We start from the raw sequence: 22,752 nt of genomic DNA on the forward strand, positions 1-22,752 counted from the left end.
AGTCTATGAGACCAGGCTGTTTTTCATATATCATCCCGTTAAAATCCACCTGCTTTCTGCTTAAACACATAGTTTAATGTTATATCAACTCAGCAACAAATAACCTAAACACGCATAAGCAGATATTACTTTCCTGTTTATGGATTTAAATTAGGTCACACACCAAGATGGTGAAACTGACAAGCTAGCTCACAGGAGATTGCCTATATATCACACCCACCCGCAGACACACACACACCCGCAGACACACACCCGCAGACACACACACACACACACACACACACACACACACACACACACCCGCAGACACACACACACACACACACACACACACACACTAGAGCGAAGAAGAGAAGAACTACATACTAGAGCGAGTTCCATAAGAAAGGTTGGAGGGAACGAGGCACGACATTTGAGAAAGGCCATCGAGTTTTGTAGAGGGTAAGCTACCGTATGAGACAAGCAGCATGGCAGAGAGAGAGAGAAAGATAGAGGGATGGAGAGAGAATCACAACAGAAAGAAACAGAGAGAGCAAGGTAAGGAGAGAGAGAGAGAGACAACACGAGAAAGATGAATGGAAAGACAGAGAGAGAGAGAGAGAGAGAGAGAGAGAGCGAGAGAGAGAGAGAGAGAGAGAGGGGGGGGGGACAGCGGTAGGGATACAGATAAAGACAAAGAAACAGTTAAACAGATACAAAGAAACAAAGAAACGGGAAGAAGCTATCGCTAGCAGCTCAGAGGTTTCTTACTGAATAAATTCCTTTTGACAGAGACCCACAGCAACAGAGAACAAAGCCCTAAGCTGTCCCACAACACACACACACACACACACACACACAGTTTTCTTTAGAAATGTAGCTGCTGAATTTGCTGTAACTTTTGACGACACTAAAAGCTATTTCTTACTATTTCTATTTTACTATGGCCATGTTTTTCTTGTAATTGGAGCTGGGGGTGCAAAAGGCTTGACCATACATCATGAATAATTGACTATTTTGAAAGGATAAATCACGCCCCACTCTGAAGTATACAGCACTTTTTGGCCATTTGGTTTGAAGTACAAGATAGCACAGCAGCGACACAATAAATAACATTATTACATTATTGATAGACAAATTCATAAATAAACAAGCAAACAAATGACTGAATGCCCATATTTTACAGTAAAATCGGAACTAAAGACAGAGTACAGTGAGTGATTGGTGGTAAAGCCTTTTACACGCGTGTATTCCGTGTGGCGCCTGTGTAGGGCAACCATTGGTGTTTCCCTATTACCTTATTTGAACATGCTGTAATAAGGCTTACATAACACTGTCGTAAAACAAAGACAGTACATGTCTTTATGACAACCGACTTTGTGCTGTTACGGCGTGTACTATTGCTTAGCTTAGCTAATTGGCTAAGCATGAAGCTGGCCAGACAGCATACTTGAATACCAGCCCAGATATGTAGTCCTTATGACAGCATGTTCAACAAAAGTCTAACCAGCACATGAGTGAAGGCTGCTGGGTATGTGTAGTTCTACATCAGGACATTGCCGCGTGTGTCAGGCAGCCGTAGCCCCACTAGTCCTCCTCCCACCAGTACAGTCGAAGCCAGCAGGATGGGGATGGCCTTAGTGATGCCAACCAGAGAGCCGAAGATCAGGTTCCCCAGCACCGCTGCCAGCTTACACATGGCATTACAGAAGCCAAAGCCTGTACCCCTGGAGAGGAGGAGAGGAGGAGAGAGTCAGGGTGTGTGTGTGTGTGTGTGTGTGTGTGTGTGTGTGTGTGTGTGTGTGTGTGTGTGTGTGTGTGTGTGTGTGTGTGTGTGTGTGTGTGTGTGTGTGTGTGTGTGTGCGTGCGTGCGTGTGTGCGTGCGTGTGTGCGTGCGTGTGTGCGTGCGCGATCTATCCACCTCCTGTCTGTAGGGTAAAGCTCAGCAGTGACTACATCCAGGGAGTTCCAGGCTGATATGCTGAGGCCGTTATAGAGACACAGCATGAAGATCATCATAGACTCGCTGGTACCAAACCACAGGAAGAAACAGCTGATGCCTGAAAGCACCATGGAGCCCCCTGGAGGACAAAACATGCTCTTACACTCAAGATCACAAAAACACGAGATGTCGTTTGATAACACATTACAAATGCATACTCTTTTTGGTGATGATTGTTTTGCTTCATTTCACAGCAATGTCAAACTCTAGTGGGGTAGTCATGCAATTGAAACTCTGTCTGAGTTCCAAAGACATACTTTCAAAAGCGTGTACAATTGAAACAGTCCTACCCAGCATGCTCAGGCGCCCAATTTTGTCCATCAGGAGGGCGGAGACTATGTTGCCGGGCAACACGGCGAGCGTCCCCAGGAAGTTGACAAAGTAGACCCAGTAGGCGCTGTAGTCGTCGTCGAAAGTCATCTGACAGCCCGTTTTGTTGTGATGAAATGAACTGTTGATTACCCTCGACCCAACCAGCTTAGTATCGTCAATATCTGGAGAAAGACATGGAGACGAACAGAGAATGAAGAGTACTAATTTGACACCTTTCTGTGCTTTTTGTCTGGCAGGTGGATTTTGTTGCTGTGGGTGAACCCGTTGGAGGTAGCCTGGCGGGTAGGAGCGTTGGGCCAGCAACTGAAAGGTTGCTGGATCGAATCCCCGAGTTGACAAGGTAAAAATCTGTCGTTCTGCCCGTGAACAAGGCAGTTAACCCACAGTTCCCCGGATGCTGAAGACGTGGATGTCAATTAAGGCAGCCCTCCTCTCTGATTCAAACGGGTTGAGTTAAATGCGGAAGACACATTTCAGTTGAATGCACTCAGTTGTACAACTGAATAGGCATCCCCTTATCATAAGGAAAGTCAGTAGGCCTATAACTCTTTTATTAACTCATGTTTTCCCCCTATCATTCACAAATGGTATCACCTTGCCTCTTTGTCTCAGTAACTTCTCTTGATGAAGGGAAGGGTGAACAGGGGGTGGGAGGGGGGTCAAAAACATGGTCCATCAGCAAAAACATCCCAGGTCTTTTAGGGATAACTACGTAACTCCCCTCTGATCGGAAAACTATTAATACACATTAATACACATTAAAGAGACACTCTGCCCTCTCTTTACCTCTCTCTCTTCATCTCTCACTCCCTTTTTCTCTCTCCCCTCTCCCTCCATTACCACACCCTCCCTCCCCCATTCCTCTCTCTTTGGTCTCTGCTCCCAGGAGGAGTGTCACTGCTAGAGGCAGTAAGACTACATTTCCCATGTGGCTTTTGCACCAAGCTGACACGCCCAAACTGTTTTCATGTTCAGCTGTTTCCTAAAGGCTGAGGGGGAACTGTTTCTAAACCTGTATCAGCTGAACTGCACCGTGACTGTTTACAGTCCCCCAAATTCACTACTCCCTCAGAAACACTTGGTGTCCTGGAGGTGTCGTCGGGTTCAACCATTAGTCAGGTGCTCTTATAATTAAATTGCACTCTACCTGAACCTTACTTCATAAGACTTCGTAACAGTCATAACGATGATATAACATACAGTACCAGTCAAAAGTTTGGACACAGCTACTCATTCAAGGGGTTTTTCTTTATTTTTACTATTTTCTACATTGTAGAATAATAATGAAGACATCAAAACTATGAAATATTCCATATGTGTCATTTCATAGTTTGATGTCTTCACGGTTATTCTACAATGTAGAAAATAGTAAAAATAAAGAAAAACCCTTGAATGAGTAGCTGTGTCCAAACTTTTGACTGGTACTGTATGTCATAAACAGTATTTTAAGATAACGTTAACCAAGAACTGGGAGCGTTAACCAAGTGTACATTGAGATGACATTACAACGTGAATTGGTCTGTGTGAAGCCAAGCCAATTTAGAAAGGATATCTTTCCTTGCCTTAACTTTAGAGCCGAATGTTTAATTTGGTGACCCTCTGTGTCACGCCCTGACCATAGAGAGCCCTTGGTTCTCTATGGTGTTGTAGGTCAGGGTGTGACTAGGGGGTGTTCTAGTCTTTTTATTTCTATGTTGGTGCTCTTAGTATGGTTCCCAATTAGAGGCAGCTGATGTTTGTTGCCTCTGATTGGGGATCATGCTTAAGGGTTCCCTGTTCCCACCTGCTTGGTGGGATATTGTTTTGTGTTAGTGTGTTGAAAACTACGATTTCACGTTTGTTGTTTTCTTAGTTTCACTTTAATAAAAGATGTGGAACTCAACTCACGCTGCGCCTTGGTCCATCTTTATCGACGAGCGTGATACTCTGTCTATCAAATAGAACTGAACTTAATGCTGCAGGAGCCTATGTGTGTGTAACGATCATTGCAATACTATTGTAGGTGGTGCACACGGCTCGGTTTCTTTGTCAAGCACAATGAACAGGAAGCAAAGAGGCAATCTCAGCAGGGGAAAATTCAAAGGAAAAGCTATAACTGCCTGAACCCACTCTTCACTCTCCTCTACAACCTGTCTCTGGCACAATACAGAGAATGAGGTGTCAGAGAGAGAGAGCAGAGAGAGAGCAGAGAGAGAGAGAGAGAGAGAGAGAGCGAGAGAGCAGAGACAGTGAGAGCAGAAAGAAAGAGAGAATAGAGAGAGGGGGAGCAGAGAGAGAGAGAGAGCAGAGAAATATAGAGAGAGGAGAGGAAGAGAGTTATGTCCGAAGCGTAATAGGGATTTAGGAGAGGCTAGGCAGGGGGACACCTCATCTATAACATGGTTGCTGTGAGGAAGAGACGTGAGTTACATTTCAAGTAAATAACCAAGTGCGTGTGTGTGGACTCTCACCTGTGTTATAAAAGAAGGCTTCTACGAAGCTGCAGTTCTTGAATAACGAGCCTACTGTTGACACGTCATCAAAGTAACAGTTCTGAAACGTGGAGTCTACGAAGGTGACGGACTTCAACTTCATGCTGATGAACCTAGCGAGCCGGATATGAGATTAGGACAGAAGGAGAGGTGGAGAGGAGAAGAAAATAATAAAATAATTTAAAAAAACTCCATTACACCTTCAACACTTATTTATGTTCTACCCACACAAAGCCGAGGAGCTGAGATTATAATCAGGCAAATAAACGATTTATGATATCCTCTCTAGCAGCCAGCGGTGTGAGACCACTAACTAGGAGCCAAGCCTGGCCTATATGCTGACTCAGCCCTTTCTATCCGCAAGATAAGGAGACGTGTTGAACTGGACTGGGCTGGACTGATTAAAGACTTTACAAAACAGAGACGCAACGCAGGTCCACTGGCCAGCATTGTTGATGCACAAAAAAAACACAAAGTGCACACACACACACACACACGAACACACGCGCGCGGTGGACTGATATTACAGCTCTAATAGATTGTTTTCCAGCGTATTACAGCTCTAATAGATTGTTTTCCGTTCTACGGTAACCATGGTTTCTAATGTAAGCGGTGTAGTACGTCAACATGGTCCTGTGACATTGTGTGTCGGATATATCCCAGCATGCCTGTCTCTTATCCTCCCCCACAGCTACTGTATTACAATACTGCCTCTCATCTAATCTAATATATATGTGTGTTGTGTCATGTTGTATTCCTAGATAAGGTACAGAGGAGAAGCATACTACAAATATACATTGAGGTGTCTCCCCTGGCCTCTGAAAGAGGCAATAATAACCTTTCCATAGAGAGAGATAGAGAGAGAGGAAGAGAGGCGAAGAAGGAGTGAGAGGAGGAGAGGGAGCGAGAGGGAGAGAAAGAGAGAGGGAGGGAGAAAGAGAGAGACAGAGAAGGAATGGTAGGGAGGAGGCGAGGGAGAGAGATTATGTTTTTTAATTTCCTGGAGGCGGTGCAGATAAAGGAACGGTGTGTTGTTTACGGGAATGACGGATCACACTGCAAACATGGAACGAGATAGGCTACTTTAAATATATTATCATTGGGGAAACTGTTTTTTTTTTAAAGAGCCTGTTTAACACATTAAAGACAGTCTCTTTAAGAGAGTCTGTTGGTTACAATACCTGTCATTGATGAAGACTCCATTGATGTGTGTGTGTGTGTGTGTGCGTGCTGATGCAGTACCTGTCGTTGACGAACACTCCGTTGGTGTGTATCTGGTTCTCTAGGGTGAAGTTAAAAGTGAAGTCTTCTATACGTTCGTTGTTGTGAGTCTTCACTCTGGAGGCGTACTCATCAGACTGAAGGTGATGGATGACATCAGGGAACCACACTGATAGGCCGTAGTACCTGCACGCAGGAAATGACATCATCGTAGCTTGTTTTGTTTCAACGTTGTTCATTTGAAAAGTAGTGCAATGTATGCTGAGGAGTACTTCTTTCTTTTCTGGGGAAAGACTCATTCCGATTGGCTGGGCCTGACTCCCCAGTGGGTGGGCCTATGCCCTCCCAGGCCCACCCATGGCTGTGCCCCTGCCCGTTCATGTGAAATCCATAGATTAGGACCTAATACATTTATTTAAATTGACTGATTTACTTCTATGAACTGTAACTCAGTAAAATCTTGGAAATTGCTGCATGTTGCATTCATATTTTTGTTCAGTATAGATGGGCGATCTCTTTCCCTGTTAGCGTGTTAGCATTTATCACAGGGACATCAGAGAAACACTGGCTATACCTCAGAGTCAAACACTTCATTATGAACACACAGACTCAGCTGGGACAGACCGATAACTGGGATAAGTACTGCTGAGAGAAGAGCAACACTTCAACACCGTCATTTACTAAACAGAGTGGAGTTGAGAGGACAATCTTACCCAAAAGACAGTGTGAACCACACGATGGCCAGTTTGATGGTGTTGTCTCTGACCGGGTAGTTGAAACATTTCATGAACGTTAACCAGATCTAAACAGAGTAAATGAGAGAGACAGAGAGAGAGAGAGAGAGAGATGAACATAGGGAGAGAGTGATACATTCATTCATCACAATGCTTTCATATCATCTGGGAATCGGACTCCTACCCCTCTGAGTTCGGTCCTGATCCTGAAGAGGACTTTGGCCACAGGGTTGGCTGAGTCTGACTGCATCTCTACCAACTCATCCAGATGCTTAGGAAGCTTTATCCTGTTCACCTACAGTACAGGGGTAGACACAGTCAATGTGTGTGTGTGTTTGTGATAGATAGATAGATAGATAGATAGATAGATAGATAGATAGATAGATAGATAGATAGATAGATAGATAGATAGATAGAAAGATAGATAGATAGATAGATAGAGAACACAATTAGACCCAACCAAATCATGAGAAAACAAAGAGATAATTACTTGACACATTGGAAAGAATTAACAAAAAACAGAGCAAACTAGAATGCTATTTGGCCCTAAACAGAGAGTACACAGTGGCAGAATACCTGACCACCGTGACTGACCCAAACTTAAGGACAGTGTACAGACTCAGTGAGCATAGCCTTGCTATTGAGAAAGGCCGCCGTAGGCAGACCTGGCTCTCAAGAGAAGGCAGGCTATGTGCACACTGCCCACAGATGAGGTGGAAACTGAGCTGCACTTCCTGACCTCCTGCCCAATGTATGACCATATTAGAGACACAATATCCCTCAGATTACACAGACCCACAAAGAATTTGAAAACAAAACCAATTTTATCTACTGGGTGAAATACCACAGTGTGCCATCACAGCAGCAAGATTTGTGACCTGTTGCCACAAGAAAACAAACACCATTATAAATATAACCCATATTTATGTTCCCTTTTGTATTTTAACTATTTGCACATCGTTACACCACTGTATATAGACATAATATGACATTTGAAATGTCTTTATTCTTTTGAAACTTCTGTGAGTGTAATGTTTACAGTAAATCTTTATTATTTATTTAATTTTTGTTTATTTTCTACTTCACTTGCTTTGCCAATGTAAACATATGTTTCCCATGCCAATAAAGCTATTGAATTGAATTGAGAGAGAGAGAGAGAGTTTGAGAGAGAGAGCGAAAGAGAGAAAGAGAGACCGACAAACAGACAGACAGACACAGACAGACAGACAGGCAGGCAGGCAGACAGACAGACAGACAGACAGACAGACAGACAGACAGACAGACAGACAGACAGACAGACAGACAGACAGACAGACAGACAGACAGACAGACAGAGAGAGAAGAGTGCGAGCAAGCGAGAGAGAGAGAGAGAGAGAGAGTTACTGTATACTCACAGTAAAGACTTTCTCTGGTTCTCCGCGGGCCCTCATGTTGGTGTCGTGGATCTGTTTCAGCACCATCCAGGCCTCATCATGCTTACCCATCTATACACAGAGAGGAGGGTTACACACACACACACACACACACACACACACACACACACACACACACACACACACACTCCTTACCTCTAGGAAAAACCGTGGGCTCTCAGGTATGAAGGTGAGTGCTACAACAGCACACACACAGGGCAGAGCACACACCACCACAAACACTCTCCAACTGTGGAACTGGTAAGCCGAGCCCATACTGAAACTCCAACCTGCACACACAAACAGAAACCACCAATCAGATACAAGCAAAATTAGCACAGAAATACAAATTCCATGCCTAATATGATGTTAAAATCTTAAAGTGCCTCCAAGCACCCTTAAATCATCAACCTGTTTCATCATTGTCTCTTATGAGGAGACACACACTTCTATTTTCCACATGAGATGCAGCGTGTTGATGGTGATGAGAATGACTAGAGGCTGAAGAACACCATATGGTGAAGAGAACGGGAGAGAAAGAGAAGGAGAGAGATAGACAAAGCGTTGGGTTCAATTCTTATTGGAGGCATTCAGTGAGACTAATTGATGCAGCAATCTCTGAGGACAGCAAGAACTCAGGCAACAGCCTCAGTTAGCAACCACTGCACACACTACCTTCTCTCTCTCTCTCTCTCTCTCTCTCTCTCTTCCTTTCTTTTTCTTTGATTCCTCTCTGTCTTTTCTTCTCTGTATCTATTATTCTCTTTCTTACAGGAAGGAATGTAGGCCGACAGTACATAAAGTACATCTTCAGAATCTCCTGAACAAAACAAAAAGAAAAACACACAGCAAGCAGACGGTTGGTGATTTTACAGTCAGTGTATGGGTGGTATTCTGGCTTGCCCCTGGGGTGGAGGGAGAAAGCAACAGAGCTGTCATAGAATAGAAACCATCAAAATAGAATCAATGTATTCTATTAAATAAGTAAATCAATCCATGGATTCTATTTCTATGGTTATGTCAGGGAGATACCAGAAGTGTAAGGGGGAGTTATGGTGATATCACAGTATTGTAAACCAAATCCACAAACAGCATTGTAAACCAAATCATGTCTGTTGGAGGGTTGTTGGTGTGTGTGTGTGTGTGTGTGTGTGTGTGTGTGTGTGTGTGTGTGTGTGTGTGTGTGTGTGTGTGTGTGTGTGTGTGTGTGTGTGTGTGTGTGTGTGTCTGTGTGTCTGTGTGTCTGTGTGTGTGTCCCATGGGGATGCGTTAGACTCTACCAGTACAAATCTCATTAGGAGAATTATAATGAACTGGAGGGTATGGCTGACTGACTCACACACACATATGCACACGTACAGGCATCCGCGCGCACACACACACACAGCAAGATTTATTGAGCTACGCTATGCAGAATAACGCAATGTCACACCACACACACATACACACCTGCAGTATCCTTGGTCTCAGCGCATTGCCCACGACCAATGTTAAATCACTGAGCAAATTTCAGGTCTGCTGAGCACAAACTTGAACGTTGTGAAAATTCTGTGCAACTTCCAGCGCACGCTTACTGTGAACACTGAGGCTGTACCCGCTTTGTTATTATTATTCATTTTTTTACCTCCTTTTCTCCCCAATTTCAATCTTGTCTCATCGCTACAAGTCCCCAACGGGCTCGGAAGGTGAAGGCCGGATCATACGTCCTCCTAAACATGACCCGCCAAACTGCGCTTTTTAACACCCGCCCGCAATTGGCCCAGCGTCGTCCTCCCATAACCCGGACGACGCTGGGCCAATTGTGTGCCGCCCTATGGGACTCCCGATCACGTCCGGTTCTGACACTGCCTGGGATCGAATCCAGGTCTGTAGTGACGCCTCTAGCACTGCGATGCAGCGCCTTATATTGCTGCGCCACTTGGGAGACCCTTAAGTTAGTTTTAACAGTGGGAGGTAGGCTACTGTGGCTATTTGATCATAATGTAGACCTGTACCAGAGTGGTCTAACATCAAAAACAATGGAGAAAATGCATTTTATCATGGAAATAGCTGTTCTATCATTTAGCCTACAGTAGCAGCCAATGTGGTGTGTTCAATGTAGGCCGACATTCCATGAGATTTATGTAAAAAAACATGCAAGGCTTGACATTAACCTGTTTATCCACTTGTCCTTTAGACAAGGAGGTGACTGAAATGTTATTGTGTTGTTTGACGCAAGAAACCACTTTACAAAACAAAAAAATGCATCATTATTCCCATAGCATTATAACAGAGAATCAGGCAAATTATGCTACCCTCTGCCTATTGGCTACTTAGCTTTTTCAAGCCTGTCTCAAAACACAACATTGGCCTTTTAAAACAAAAAAAGCTCTTTACATGACTATCTTTTCATGTCTAGAAATGCAGCCATTTTGTGCTTTTGTAGGAAGCAATCACAACCCCACTGCTGACTACAAATGATCTATAACTGGTCTAATACCTCACTAACTAGCAAAGGATATGAACAAAATGTGCACGTGGCTACATGCAACTCTTGTTTTGATCTCAAAGCAAGCGCATCTACTCACGACCGCTCAAGCTGTAAACACAGTCCAGTTCAAAGTAAATGGCACAGATCCATTTATGGCAATGGTCTATTTGCATATAGGCCAACTGCAGCTCTGATGGGTTATGGTGCACTGGTCTGTGTGGAGTAAGGGCCTGAGTCGTGCCTGTCAATGCAATATAATCCTATTCCGATGTGTTCTGCCTACATAAAAATCTCTTGCATAGTTCGTTTTGTTTCGGTATGTTGCACTGAAAGTGGCTAATATTGCATTGATTCGATCACAATTCCCACAGTAAAGGGAAAAGTTGATAGTGTTAACTAATGGGGAACATGTATTCTGCACGGCAGTCCCAGGGGAGCTGTGCGCAAGCGCACACACGCAGTTTAGAGGGAACATTGCGTCACAACATAAACACCCATGCAAATACACAAAAACAGAGGCATGCAGAAACTCTCACACACGCAGACACGCTTCCTGTTGACACAATCACATGGGTAGACACAAAATAGTTTCTGTATTAGATTATTATTTATGCAACTTTATTCTATTGACATTTTATTTGAGCTTTGCCAAGAGTGTGCAAAGCTGTCATCCGGGCAAAGGGTGGCTACTTTGAAGAATCTCAAATATAAAATATATGTAGAATTGTTTAATACTTTTTTGGTTACTACATGATTCCATATGTGTTATTTCATAGTTTTAAAGTCTTCACTATTATTCTACAATGTAGAAAATAGTACAAATAAAGAAAAACCCTTGAATGAGTAGGTGTGTCCAAACTTTTGACTGGTACTGTATATTGTTTGTATTAGTATTGCACTGTTAGACATTTACTGTACAGCTGGAGCTAGAAACACAAGCATTTCGCTGTATCTGCTTTAAAGGAGTAGTTCACTATTTTACAACTTGATGTTAGAAGGTTCCTCGCCCTGAAAGTAGTCTACAGGCCAGGAGAAACTGTAATCCATGGTTCATTTCAAGGGCGTAACTTTGATTTTGGGGGGATTACGGTCAATGGGTTTCCGTTGTCAACACCGCTCTAGGGGGATCCGGCGGTATGCAGCCGGATCTCCCATTCCCCACAAAAAAACATTAAAAAGCTGATTAATTTTGAAGTGAAAATACATCAAAATATGTGCTGATAAATTGGTCAATATACTACAATCACAACGCCAATATTTTTCTATATTACTTTAAACTGTGTTCTTACTCTTAACAGTTCAGAAAGTCACCACCACAACCCTTATTTAACTACATTTACATGTTAAAACCTAATATTCTATTTATGTACCCATCATTATGCTTGGCTAGTACATGGTCTTGAATAACTCATTTTTTATACCCAATTAACTTAAAAGGAGTCGAGGGAATCTGAGTCCACAAACTTCTTACTTGGTTACACAATTTAATTGCAGTGTTAATTCATCAAATAATTCAGTGACAGTCAAACTACACTACATTACCAAAAGTATGTGGACACCTGCTCGTCGAACATCTCATTATAAAATCATGGGCATTCATATGGAGTGTCCTCCCTTTGCTGCTATAACAGCTTCCTCTCTCCACTCCATTCAGCCACAAGAGCATTAGTGAGGTCGGGCACTGATGCTGGGCGATTAGGCTTGGCTCGCAGTCAGCGTTCCAATACATCCCAAAGGTTTTTGATGGGGTTGAGGTCGCCAAACAATTTCTGTATGGACCTCGCTTTGTGCACGGGGGCATTGTCATGCTGAAACAGGAAAGGGCCTTCCCCAAACTATTGCCACAAAGCGCACACCACCCACCACTTCCGAGTATATTACTCGCTAATGTCCAGTCCCTAGTTAACAAAGTCAACAAAATTAGGGCAAGAGTTGCTTTCCAAAGAGTTATCTGGGATTGTAACATACTCCGTTTCACGGAGACATGGCTAGCTAGGGACATAGAATTTAGGTAGCCTTGTTCTCAAATTGTATCAGCATATCGATTGCAGTACACGAGCGAGTAACATGCTCAACCACTGATACTCTAACTTCCGCGATGCATATAAGGCCCTCCCCCACCTTCCTTTTGGCAAATCTGACCATGACTCCATCTTGTTGCTCCCCTTCTATAGGCAGAAACTAAAACAGGAAGCGCCCGTGCTTAGGTCTATCCAGCGCTGGTCTGACCAATCGGATTCCGCGCTTCAAGATTGCTTCGATCACATGGACTGGGATATGTTCCGGGTAGCCTCAGACAATAACATTGACGTATACACTGACCCAGGGAGCGAGTTTATAAGGAAGTGTATACGTGTTGTACGGACTGTGACTATTACAACCTTCCCTAAATAGAAACCATGGATTGATGGCAGCATTTGCGCAAAACTGAAAGCACATACCACCACATTTAATCATGGCAAGGCAACTGGAAACATGGCCAAATACAAACAGTGTTATTCTCTCCGTAAGGCAATCAAACAAGCAAAGCGTCAGTATAGAGACAAAGTGGAGTTGCAATTCAACGGCTCAAACACAAGACGTATGTGGCAGGGTCTACAAACAATCACAGATTACAAAGGGAAAACCAGCCACGTCGCAGACATCGACATCTTGCTCCCAGACAAATTAAACAACTTCTTTGCGCGCTTTGAGGACAATACAGTTCCACCGACACGGCCCACTACCAAAGACTGTGTGCTCTCCTTCTCCGTGGCCAATGTGAGTAAAACATTTAAACCTGTTAACCCTCACAAGGCTGCCGGCCCACGCGACATCCCTAGCCGCTTCCTCAGAGCATGGTGTGTTTACGGACATATTGAATCAATCCCTATCCCAGTCTGCTGTCCCCACATGCTTCAAGATGGCCAGGATTGTTCCTGTTCCCAGGAAAGCTAAGGTAACGGAACTACAGTAAATGACTACCGCCCAGTAGCACTCACTTCTGTCATCATGAAGTGCTTTGAGAGGCTAGTTAAGCATCATATCACCTCTACCTTACCTGTCCCCCTAGACCCACGCCATCACTCTGCACACTGCCCTATCCCATCTGGACAAGAGTAATGCCTACAGTATGTAAGAATGCTGTTAATTGACTACAGCTCAGCATTCAACACCATAGTACCCTCCAAACTCATCATTAAGCTTGAGACCCTGGGTCTCGACCCCGCCCTATGCAACTGGGTCCTGGACTTCCTGACGGGCCAACCCCAGGTGGTGAAGGTAGGAAACACCATCTCCACTCCGCTCATGCTCAACACTGGGGCCCCACAAGGCTGCGTTCTCAGCCCCCTCCTGTACTCCCTGTTCACCCACAACTGCGTGGCCATGCACGCCTCCAACTCAATCATCAAGTTTGCAGACGACACTACAGTGGTAGGCTTGATTACCAACAACAACGAAACAGCCTACAGGGAGGTGAGGGCCCTTGGGAGTGTGGTGTCAGGAAAATATCCTCTCACTCAATGTCAGCAAAACAAAAGAAAGGATCATGGACTTCAGGAAACAGCAAAGGGAGCAATCCCCTGTCCACATCGATGGGACAGCAGTGGAGAAGATGAAAGGTTTTAAGTTCCTCGGTGTACATATCACCGACAAACTGAAATGGTCCATGCACACAGATAGTGTGGTGAAGAAGTCTTGTCAACAAAAACCCTCACTAACTTTTACAGGTGCACATTTGAGAGCATCCTGTCGGGCTGTATCACCGCCTAGTACGGCAACTGCACCGCCCACAACCACAGGGCTCTCCAGAGAGTGGTGCAGTCTGCACAACGCATCAACAGGGGCAAACGACCTGCCCTCCAGGACACCTACAACACCCGATGTCACAGGAAAGCAAAAAAGATCATCAAGGACAAAAACCACCCGAGCCACTACCTGTTCACCCCGCTTCCATCCAGAAGGCGAGGTCAGTACAGGTGCATCAATGCTGGGACAGAGAGATTGAAAAACAGCTTCTATCTCAAGGCCATCAGATTGTTAAACAGCCATCACTAGCACAGAGGCGGCTGCCTACCTACAGACTTGATATCATTGGCCACTTTAATAAATGGGACGCTAGTCACTTTAATAATGCCACTTTAAGAATGTTTACATATCTTGCATTACTCATCTCATATGTATATACTGTAAACTGTATCCTTCACTATCTATTCTTTACTATCTATTGCGCCGCTCTGTCATTGCTCATCCATATATTTTATACTTATATATTCTTATCCCATTCTTTTACTAGATTGTGTGTATTAGGTTTTGTTGTGGAATTGTTACATATTACCTGTTAGATACTGCTGCACTGTCGGATCTAGAAGCATAAGCATTTTACTACACTCGCAATAACATCTGCTAACAATGTGTATGTGACCAATAACATTTGATTTGATTTGAAAGTTGGAAGCGCAGAATCGTCTAGAATGTCATTGTATGCTGTGACATTAAGATTTCCCTTCACTGGAACAAGGCGACCTAGCTCAAACCATGAAAAACAGCCCCAGACCATTATTCCTCCTCCACCAAACTTTACAGTTGGCACTATGCATTCAAGCAGGTAGCGTTCTCCTGTCATCTGACAAACCCAGATTCACTCCAGCGTTTCCACTGCTCCAGAGTTCAATGGCGGCAAGCTTTACACCACTTCAGCCAACACTTGGCTTTGCACATGGCAATCTTAGGCTTGTGTGTGGCTGCTTAGCCATGGAAACCCATTTCATGAAGCTCCCGACGAACAGTTCTTGTGCTGACGTTACTTCCAGAGGCAGTTTGGAGTTTTGCAAACGAGGACAGACGATTTTTACGTGCTAGGTGCTTCAGCACTCAGTTCTGTTCTGTGAGCTTGTGTGGCCTACCACTTCGCGGCTGAACCGTTGTTTCTCCTAGACGTTTCCACTTCACAATAACAGCACTTACAGTTGACAGGGGCAGCTCTAGCAGGGCAGAAATTTGACGAACTGACTTGTTGGAAAGGTGGCATCCAATGACAGTGCCACATTGAAAGTCACTGAGCTCTTCAGTAAGGCCATTCTACTGCCGATGTTTGTCTATGGAGATTGCATGGCCTTGTGCTTGATTTTATAAACCTGTCAGCAACGGGTGTGGCTGAAATAGCCGAATCCATAATTTGAAGGGGTGTTCACATACTTTTGTATATATAGTCTATAGCTCTTTAATATGGATCAAGCGTATGGCGTAATGCTCAAGCAACAGACTTCAAAAATACATAGAAGAAGCTCATTGTCATTCACCAAACATACACAATCAATAACAGTCATTATAAACCGGGTGGTTCGAGCCCTGAATGCTGATTGGCTGAAAGCTGGGGTATAGCAGACCGTATAGCACAGGTATGACCAAAAATGACTTTTTACTGTTGTAATCACGTTGGTAACCAGTTTATCTGCTTTGTGTCATTGTTGAGCGCAGCCACGTCTTCAACCTCCATGACAACCAAATGAAATCCGAATGCAGGCAACAACATTTGTTACAGCACTTGGGCTAGAGTCAGCAAAGATGAGGAGTTGAACTCATGGTTCCAATCCTGCGTGCAACGTAAATTGCTGTGCAACATGCTTTACCAGACTGCCATGTAACTCAAATGACAAATTCTCACCTGATGACCTGAGTCCTCTCCCTGTGCCTCAACATGGGCAGGGATCTCCCTCTACTGACTGTCTCTGACCCCTGCCATGAAATCCAAATGGAATCAGAACGCAGGCAACAACTGTTTTGTTCTAGCACTTACTTGGGCTACTGTCAGTAAAGATGAGGAAATGAACTGATAGTGCTTTATAACTCAAATTCTCACCTGATAACCTGTTCATCCTCTGCCTGCTTCAACACGGTCGGTGCTCTCTCTCTCTCTCACTATATTGCTCTCTCTCACTCACTTTGAGCCCAGCCTTAACAATGGTGGTGTTAACTTATTAACATGAATTCAATTGTACTTTTATAAGCTAAATTAATGATTTACACTCTGGTAATAGGTATAGCTAGCAATCTGACTACATAGTACCTGTTTATTATGAATTGTACAGTGTAGCTTACAGTCCGCTGCACTCCCACCAAAAATCTTTTGTCCTGCACTTTTCTCCTCTTTGACATTAAGGGCACTAGCTACCTTTTCACTAGGGTGAACACTGACCCTTTGAGTGCTGCTTATCTTGAAACTGCAATTGAAAAGGAAAAGGGGAAGATCCAGATACTGTGCTGGCTTTGGTCAAAGATTTTTATTACCAACCCAAGATAGACCACAGCCTGTCATTTCCTATCGGAGCAAATGAATCATAGCGGGCAGAACAAGCAAAGAGGTGGGCAGAGCCAAGCACAAGCTAGCGAGATCATATTGCCACATTCTAGCATGTATTCACATATTTTTGTCTTTGGAACACCTACTCTGTGATGTACGTATGTGCAATAACCCAATTCGCCCCTCGCAGTCTTTCTAAAAAATGATATTCTACAAAGTTTAGTCCACTCTGTTCATAACATATGCTAGTTTTGGGAACAGAAAACTGTATTGAGATCAAATGTTTCATTGATGAGAACATTTGCAGAATGTCGGGCAAAATCCATCTCGCTCCACCTTTTCCCACTGTTGGCCACTGGGTACATCTACATTTGTTTGTTTTTTTTATTAAAAAAAGGCTAAATCACCTTTAGGTATCATCAAACCAAATATGGAGTTGACTTCAGGTGGTTTGGAAATTATATATTTTTTTAAGATAACATGCCCACCGTCACTTTAGAGAAAACTGAACCATGGATTACAGTTTCTCCTTGCCCATAAACTACCTTCAGGCTCAGGAACCATCTAACATCATGTTGTAAAATAGTGAACTAGTCCTTTAACATCTGCTAATCTGTGTACATGACAAATAAACCTTGATTAGATTTGCAATTCGAGTGTACAGTATACAGTAACCACAGACATGCACAGCTCCTCACAGACACACTTCACATACAAAACATTACGGCTGTGAGGGTACGCCACACCCCTCAACTTAATTCAGCAAACACACACACAGACACTGAGGTTTTCCAGGAAGAGGAGTCCTGCAGCCTCTGGCCAGCAGCAGCCAATGAAGAGTCCACTGCGGCGGAACCTATGACACACACACGGCTGCTTCACACACACACACACACACACACACACACACACACACACACACACACACACACGGCTGCTTCACACAGAGAGACAAAGGTGTTAACGGTGTGTGGTGCGTGTGTGTGTGTGTGTGTGTTTTATGAGTGCTTTTTTTATCTTCTGCACTCAACAGTCTTTTATAGTAAATCGATGACTTCACTGATAATTCTACACCTGCCTACACCCACACCCACCACATTGCATACACCCCCATGCATTCACCACACCTCTTCAATCACCCCCCCTCCTTCGTCTCTATCCTTCATTTGCTCTCCTTTTCTCTCTCTTCACCAGTCTCTCTTTTTCCTGTTCACGTTCTCCCTCGTCCCTTCTCTCTCTCTCTCTCCTCCTGTCTCTCCCACTCTGCTTTTCTTTATCGATCACCCTCCGTCCCTCCCTCCCTCTCTCTGTTTTTCCTTCACCCTTTAAATATCTCTGGCACCGCCCACATAAATCATCTTCACTTATCCACCTCTCCTTCCCTCCTGCTTTTTCTTTCCTTCCCTTTCCTCTTTTCATTCCTCTCCGTCTCTCCTTCTCTTTTCTAACTGTTGGCCCTCTCTCCTCTATTCTGTCCTTTCTTTCTTAGATCCCCTCTCTTTCTCTCTTTCTTCCCTCTTCTCTCGCTTTGGTTGCTGTTAAATATACTTGTCCATTCTAGGATACGGGTTGCAGCCCGTTCAGGCCTAAGTTGCTTATGTCAATCACGTGACAAATGTAACTTGCCGTAGAACGGTTATTATTGGTGAACTAAGTGAGTCACTCAGATAATCCTGCACCTGATAGGAGGACAGGGCTGTCAGTCACTCACCGTAATGTGGTATGATGAGCCAGGCCATGGCCGAGGCGTAGATCCCTCCTATCATCCAGAACATGCAGAGCCAGCTCAGGTGCTCTCCTCTCTTCTCCCTCGCCAGGAACTCAGCAAAGTAGGGGAACACGATGGGCACAGCCCCACCAATCCTGCATGGGGACATGGGAAATATAGTCAGCACTACATGGACAAATTAACTGCGAAACCTAGGATCCATTTTTGGAGTGCCCCTTTTGTCCTTTTTGTCCGGTCATTGGTGTTGTATGTGTGTTTGTGTGAGCAGTTCGGGAAACATGGCTGCTCTCATCTAACGTAATGGGACTGAGTCTGGAGAGAGAAACAGAAAGACAGAACAAGAGAAATAAAGAGTTAGAGAGACAGACAGACAGATGTAACCGATGTGAAATGGCTAGCTAGTTAGCGGTGGTGCGCGATAATAGTATTTCAATCGGTGACATCACTCGCTCTGAGACCTTGAAGTAGTTGTTCCCCTTACTCTGCAAGGGCCGCCGCTTTTGTGGAGCGATGGGTAACAATGCTTTGAGGGTGACTGTTGTAGATGTGTGCAGAGGGTCCCTGGTTCGAGCCCAGGTGGGGCGAGGAGAGGGACGGAAACTATACTGTTACACAGACAGAGATAGAGAGAGCGAGAGAGAGAGCGAGATCTGGTGGATGACAAAATCAATAGGCCATCAGAGGAACCAGCAGTTAGCAGCCAAACATCCTTTCATCTGGTCCCATTGGCAACACAGTATGACAGACATCAAACTATTAATAGATTACTATTTATCCACAGAGGTGTAAAGTACTTAGGTAAAACTACTGTAAAGTACTACTTAAGTCGTTTTTTGGGGTATCTGTACTTTACTTTACTATTCATATTTTTAACAACTTTTACTTTTACTTCACTACATTCCTGAAGAAAATAATGTCCATTTTACTCCATACATTTTCCCTGATACCCAAAAGTACTTGTTACATTTTGAATGCTTAGCAGGACAGGAAAATGGTCCAATTCACCTACTTATCAAGAGAACGTCCCTGGTCATCCCTACTGCCTCTGATCTGGAGGACTCACTAAACACACATGCTTTGTTTGTAAATTATGTCTGTGTGTCGGTGTGTATAAAAAATAAAATAATATAAATAGTTGAGTCTGGTTTGCTTAATATAATACATTTTAAATTATTTATACTTTTACTTTGACATTTGATACTTAAGTATATTGTGGTGGTGAAATTACAAGATTATGTTATAATACTGTTATTGCATCAAATGGTTGTTTTATGCAACGGAATAGGGTTCTTAGAACTCTATTGCGTCTGTGTGAACTGAGACGAGCTTCTGAGATTTACCTCTGGCAACTGATTTATGATGCCTTAGGTGATAAACCTAAGGAGCCACATTCTATTAATGTGAGGAAGATGACTCCAGTCTGACTGAGCCTGCAATTCAAATCAAATCAAATGTTATTTGTCACATACACATGGATAGCAGATGTTAATGCGAGTGTAGTGAAATGCTTGTGTTTCTAGTTCTAACCATGCAGTAATATCTAACAAGTAATCTAACCATTTCACAACAACTACCTTATACACACAAGTGTAAAGGAATGAATAAGAATATGTACATAAAAATATATGGATGAGCGATGGCCGAACGGCATAGGCAAGATGCAGTAGATGGTATAGAGTACAGTACATACATATTTTATTTTATTTATTTATTTCACCTTTATTTAACCAGGTAGGCAAGTTGAGAACAGGTTCTCATTTACCATTGCGACCTGGCCAAGATAAAGCAAAGCAGTTCGACAACATACAAAAACACAGAGTTACACATGGAGTAAAACAACATACAATCAATGATACAGTAGACAAAAATAAGACTATATACAATGTGAGCAAATGATGTGAGATAAGGGAGGTAAAGGCAAAAAAAAGGCCATGGTGGCAAAGTAAATAAAGTATAGCAAGTAAAACACTGGAATAGTAGAATTATAATTTGAAGAAAGTTCAAAGTTAAAATATAAATAATATCGTGCAAAGGAGCAAAATAATAAATAAAATAAATAAATACAGTAGGGGAAGAGGTAGTAGTTTGGGCTAAATTATAGATGGGCTATGTACAGGTGCAGTGATCTGGGAGCTGCTCTGATAGCTGGTGCTTAAAGCTAGTGAGGGAGAAGTGTTTCCAGTTTCAGAGATTTTTGTAGTTCGTTCCAGTCATTGGCAGCAGAGAACTGGAAGGAGAGACGACCAAAGGAGGAGTTGGCTTTAGGGGTGACCAGAGAGATATACCTGCTGGAGCGCGTGCTACAGGTGGGTGCTGCTATGGTGACCAGTGAGCGGAGATAAGGGGGGACTTTACCTAGAAGGGTCTTGTAGATGACCTGGAGCCAATGTGTTTGGCGACGATTATGAAGCGAAGGCCAGCCAACGAGAGCGTACAGGTCGCAGTGGTGGGTAGTATATGGGGCTTTGGTGACAAAACGGATGGCACTGTGATAGACTGCATCCAGCTTGTTGAGTAGGGTATTGGAGGCTATTTTGTAAATGACATCGCCGAAGTCGAGGATTGGTAGGATGGTCAGTTTTACGAGGGTATGTTTGGCAGCATGAGTGAAGGATGTTTTGTTGCGAAATAGGAAGCCAATTCTAGATTTAACTTTGGATTGGAGGTGATTGATGTGAGTCTGGAAGGAGAGTTAACAGTCTAACCAGACACCTAGGTATTTGTAGTTGTCCACAAATTCTAAGTCAGAACCGTCCAGAGAAGTGATGCTGGGCAGGCGGGCAGGTGCAGGCAGCGATCGGTTGAAGAGCATGCATTTAGTTTTACTTTTATTTAGGAGCAATTGGAGACCACGGAAGGAGAGTTGTATGGCATTGAAGCTCGTCTGGAGGGTTGTTAACACAGTGTCCAAAGAAGGGCCAGAAGTATACAGAATGGTGTCGTCTGCGTAGAGGTGGATCAGAGATTCACCAGCAGCAAGAGGGACATCATTGATGTTTACAGAGAAAAGAGTTGGCCCAAGAATTAAACCCTGTGGTACCCCCATAGAGACTGCCAGAGGTCCGGACAGCAGGCCCTCCGATTTGACACACTGAACTCTATCAGAGAAGTAGTTGGTGAACACACGCGACGCAATCGTTTGAGAAACCTAGGCTACTGAGTCTGCCGATGAGGGTGTGGTGATTAACAGAGTCAAAAGCTTTGGCCAGGTCAATGAATACGGCAGCACAGTATTGTTTCTTATCGATGGCGGTTACGATGTCGTTTAGGACCTTGAGCATGGCTGAGGTGCACCCATGACCAGCTCTGAAACCAGATTGCATAGCGGAGAGGGTGCGGTGGGATTCGAAATGGTCGGTAATCTGTTTGTTGACTTGGCTTTCGAAGACCTTAGAAAGGCAGGGTAGGATGGATATAGGTCTGTAGCAATTTGGGTCAAGAGTGTCACCTCCTTTGAAGAGGGGGATGACAGCAGCTGCTTTCCAATCTATGGGAATCTCAGACGACACAAAAGAGAGGTTGAACAGGCTAGTAATAGGGGTTGCAATAATTTCGGCAGATAATTTTAGAAAGAAAGGGTCCAGATTGTCAAGCCCAGCTGATTTGTAGGGGTCCAGATTTTGCAGCTCTTTCAGAACATCAGCTGAATGGATTTGGGAGAAGGAGAAATGGGGGAGGCTTGGGCGAGTAGCTGTGGGGGGTGCAGTGCTGTTGAATGCAGTAGGGGTAGTTAGGTGGAAAGCATGGCCAGCCGTAGAAAAATGCTGATTGAAATTCTCAATTATAGTGGGCTTATCGGTGGTGACAGAGTTTCCTATCCTCAGTGCAGTGGGCAGTTGGGAGGAGGTGTTCTTATTCTCCATGGACTTTACAGTGTCCCAGAACTTTTTAGAGTTTGAGTTGCAGGAAGCAAATTTCTGTTTGAAAAAGCTAGCCTTGGCGTTTCTAACTGCCTGTGTATATTGGTTTCTAACTTCTCTGAAAAGTTGCATATCGCGGGGGCAGTTCGATGCTAATGCAGAACGCCACAGGATATTTTTGTGTTGGTTAAGGGCAGTCAGGTCTGGGGAGAACCAAGGGCTATATCTGTTCCTGTTTCTAAATTTCTTGAAAGGGGC

The 22,752-nt window shown here is 43.9% G+C and overlaps 1 protein-coding gene across 2 annotated transcripts in view; it reads right to left on the bottom strand.

Annotated features, from left to right (window-relative positions):
• Positions 1-842: 842 nt before the first annotated feature.
• Positions 843-22,752, bottom strand: part of LOC115203948 (synaptic vesicle glycoprotein 2C) — an 86,999-nt gene continuing 65,089 nt past the window's right edge. For both annotated transcript variants that reach the window (XM_029769052.1, XM_029769051.1), the window contains exons 4-13: positions 18,617-18,768; positions 8,309-8,442; positions 8,135-8,224; positions 6,925-7,035; positions 6,720-6,808; positions 6,028-6,192; positions 4,765-4,898; positions 2,272-2,475; positions 1,901-2,060; positions 843-1,706 (exon numbers count right to left, since the gene is read on the bottom strand). In XM_029769052.1, the coding sequence (XP_029624912.1) occupies positions 1,523-1,706; positions 1,901-2,060; positions 2,272-2,475; positions 4,765-4,898; positions 6,028-6,192; positions 6,720-6,808; positions 6,925-7,035; positions 8,135-8,224; positions 8,309-8,442; positions 18,617-18,768 (1,423 nt within the window). In that variant the 3' untranslated portion in view covers positions 843-1,522. The remainder of the gene's footprint in view (positions 1,707-1,900; positions 2,061-2,271; positions 2,476-4,764; positions 4,899-6,027; positions 6,193-6,719; positions 6,809-6,924; positions 7,036-8,134; positions 8,225-8,308; positions 8,443-18,616; positions 18,769-22,752) is intronic.

The sequence above is a fragment of the Salmo trutta genome, chromosome 12, assembly GCF_901001165.1.
Source record: "Salmo trutta chromosome 12, fSalTru1.1, whole genome shotgun sequence".
NCBI classification, from domain to species: domain Eukaryota; kingdom Metazoa; phylum Chordata; class Actinopteri; order Salmoniformes; family Salmonidae; genus Salmo; species Salmo trutta.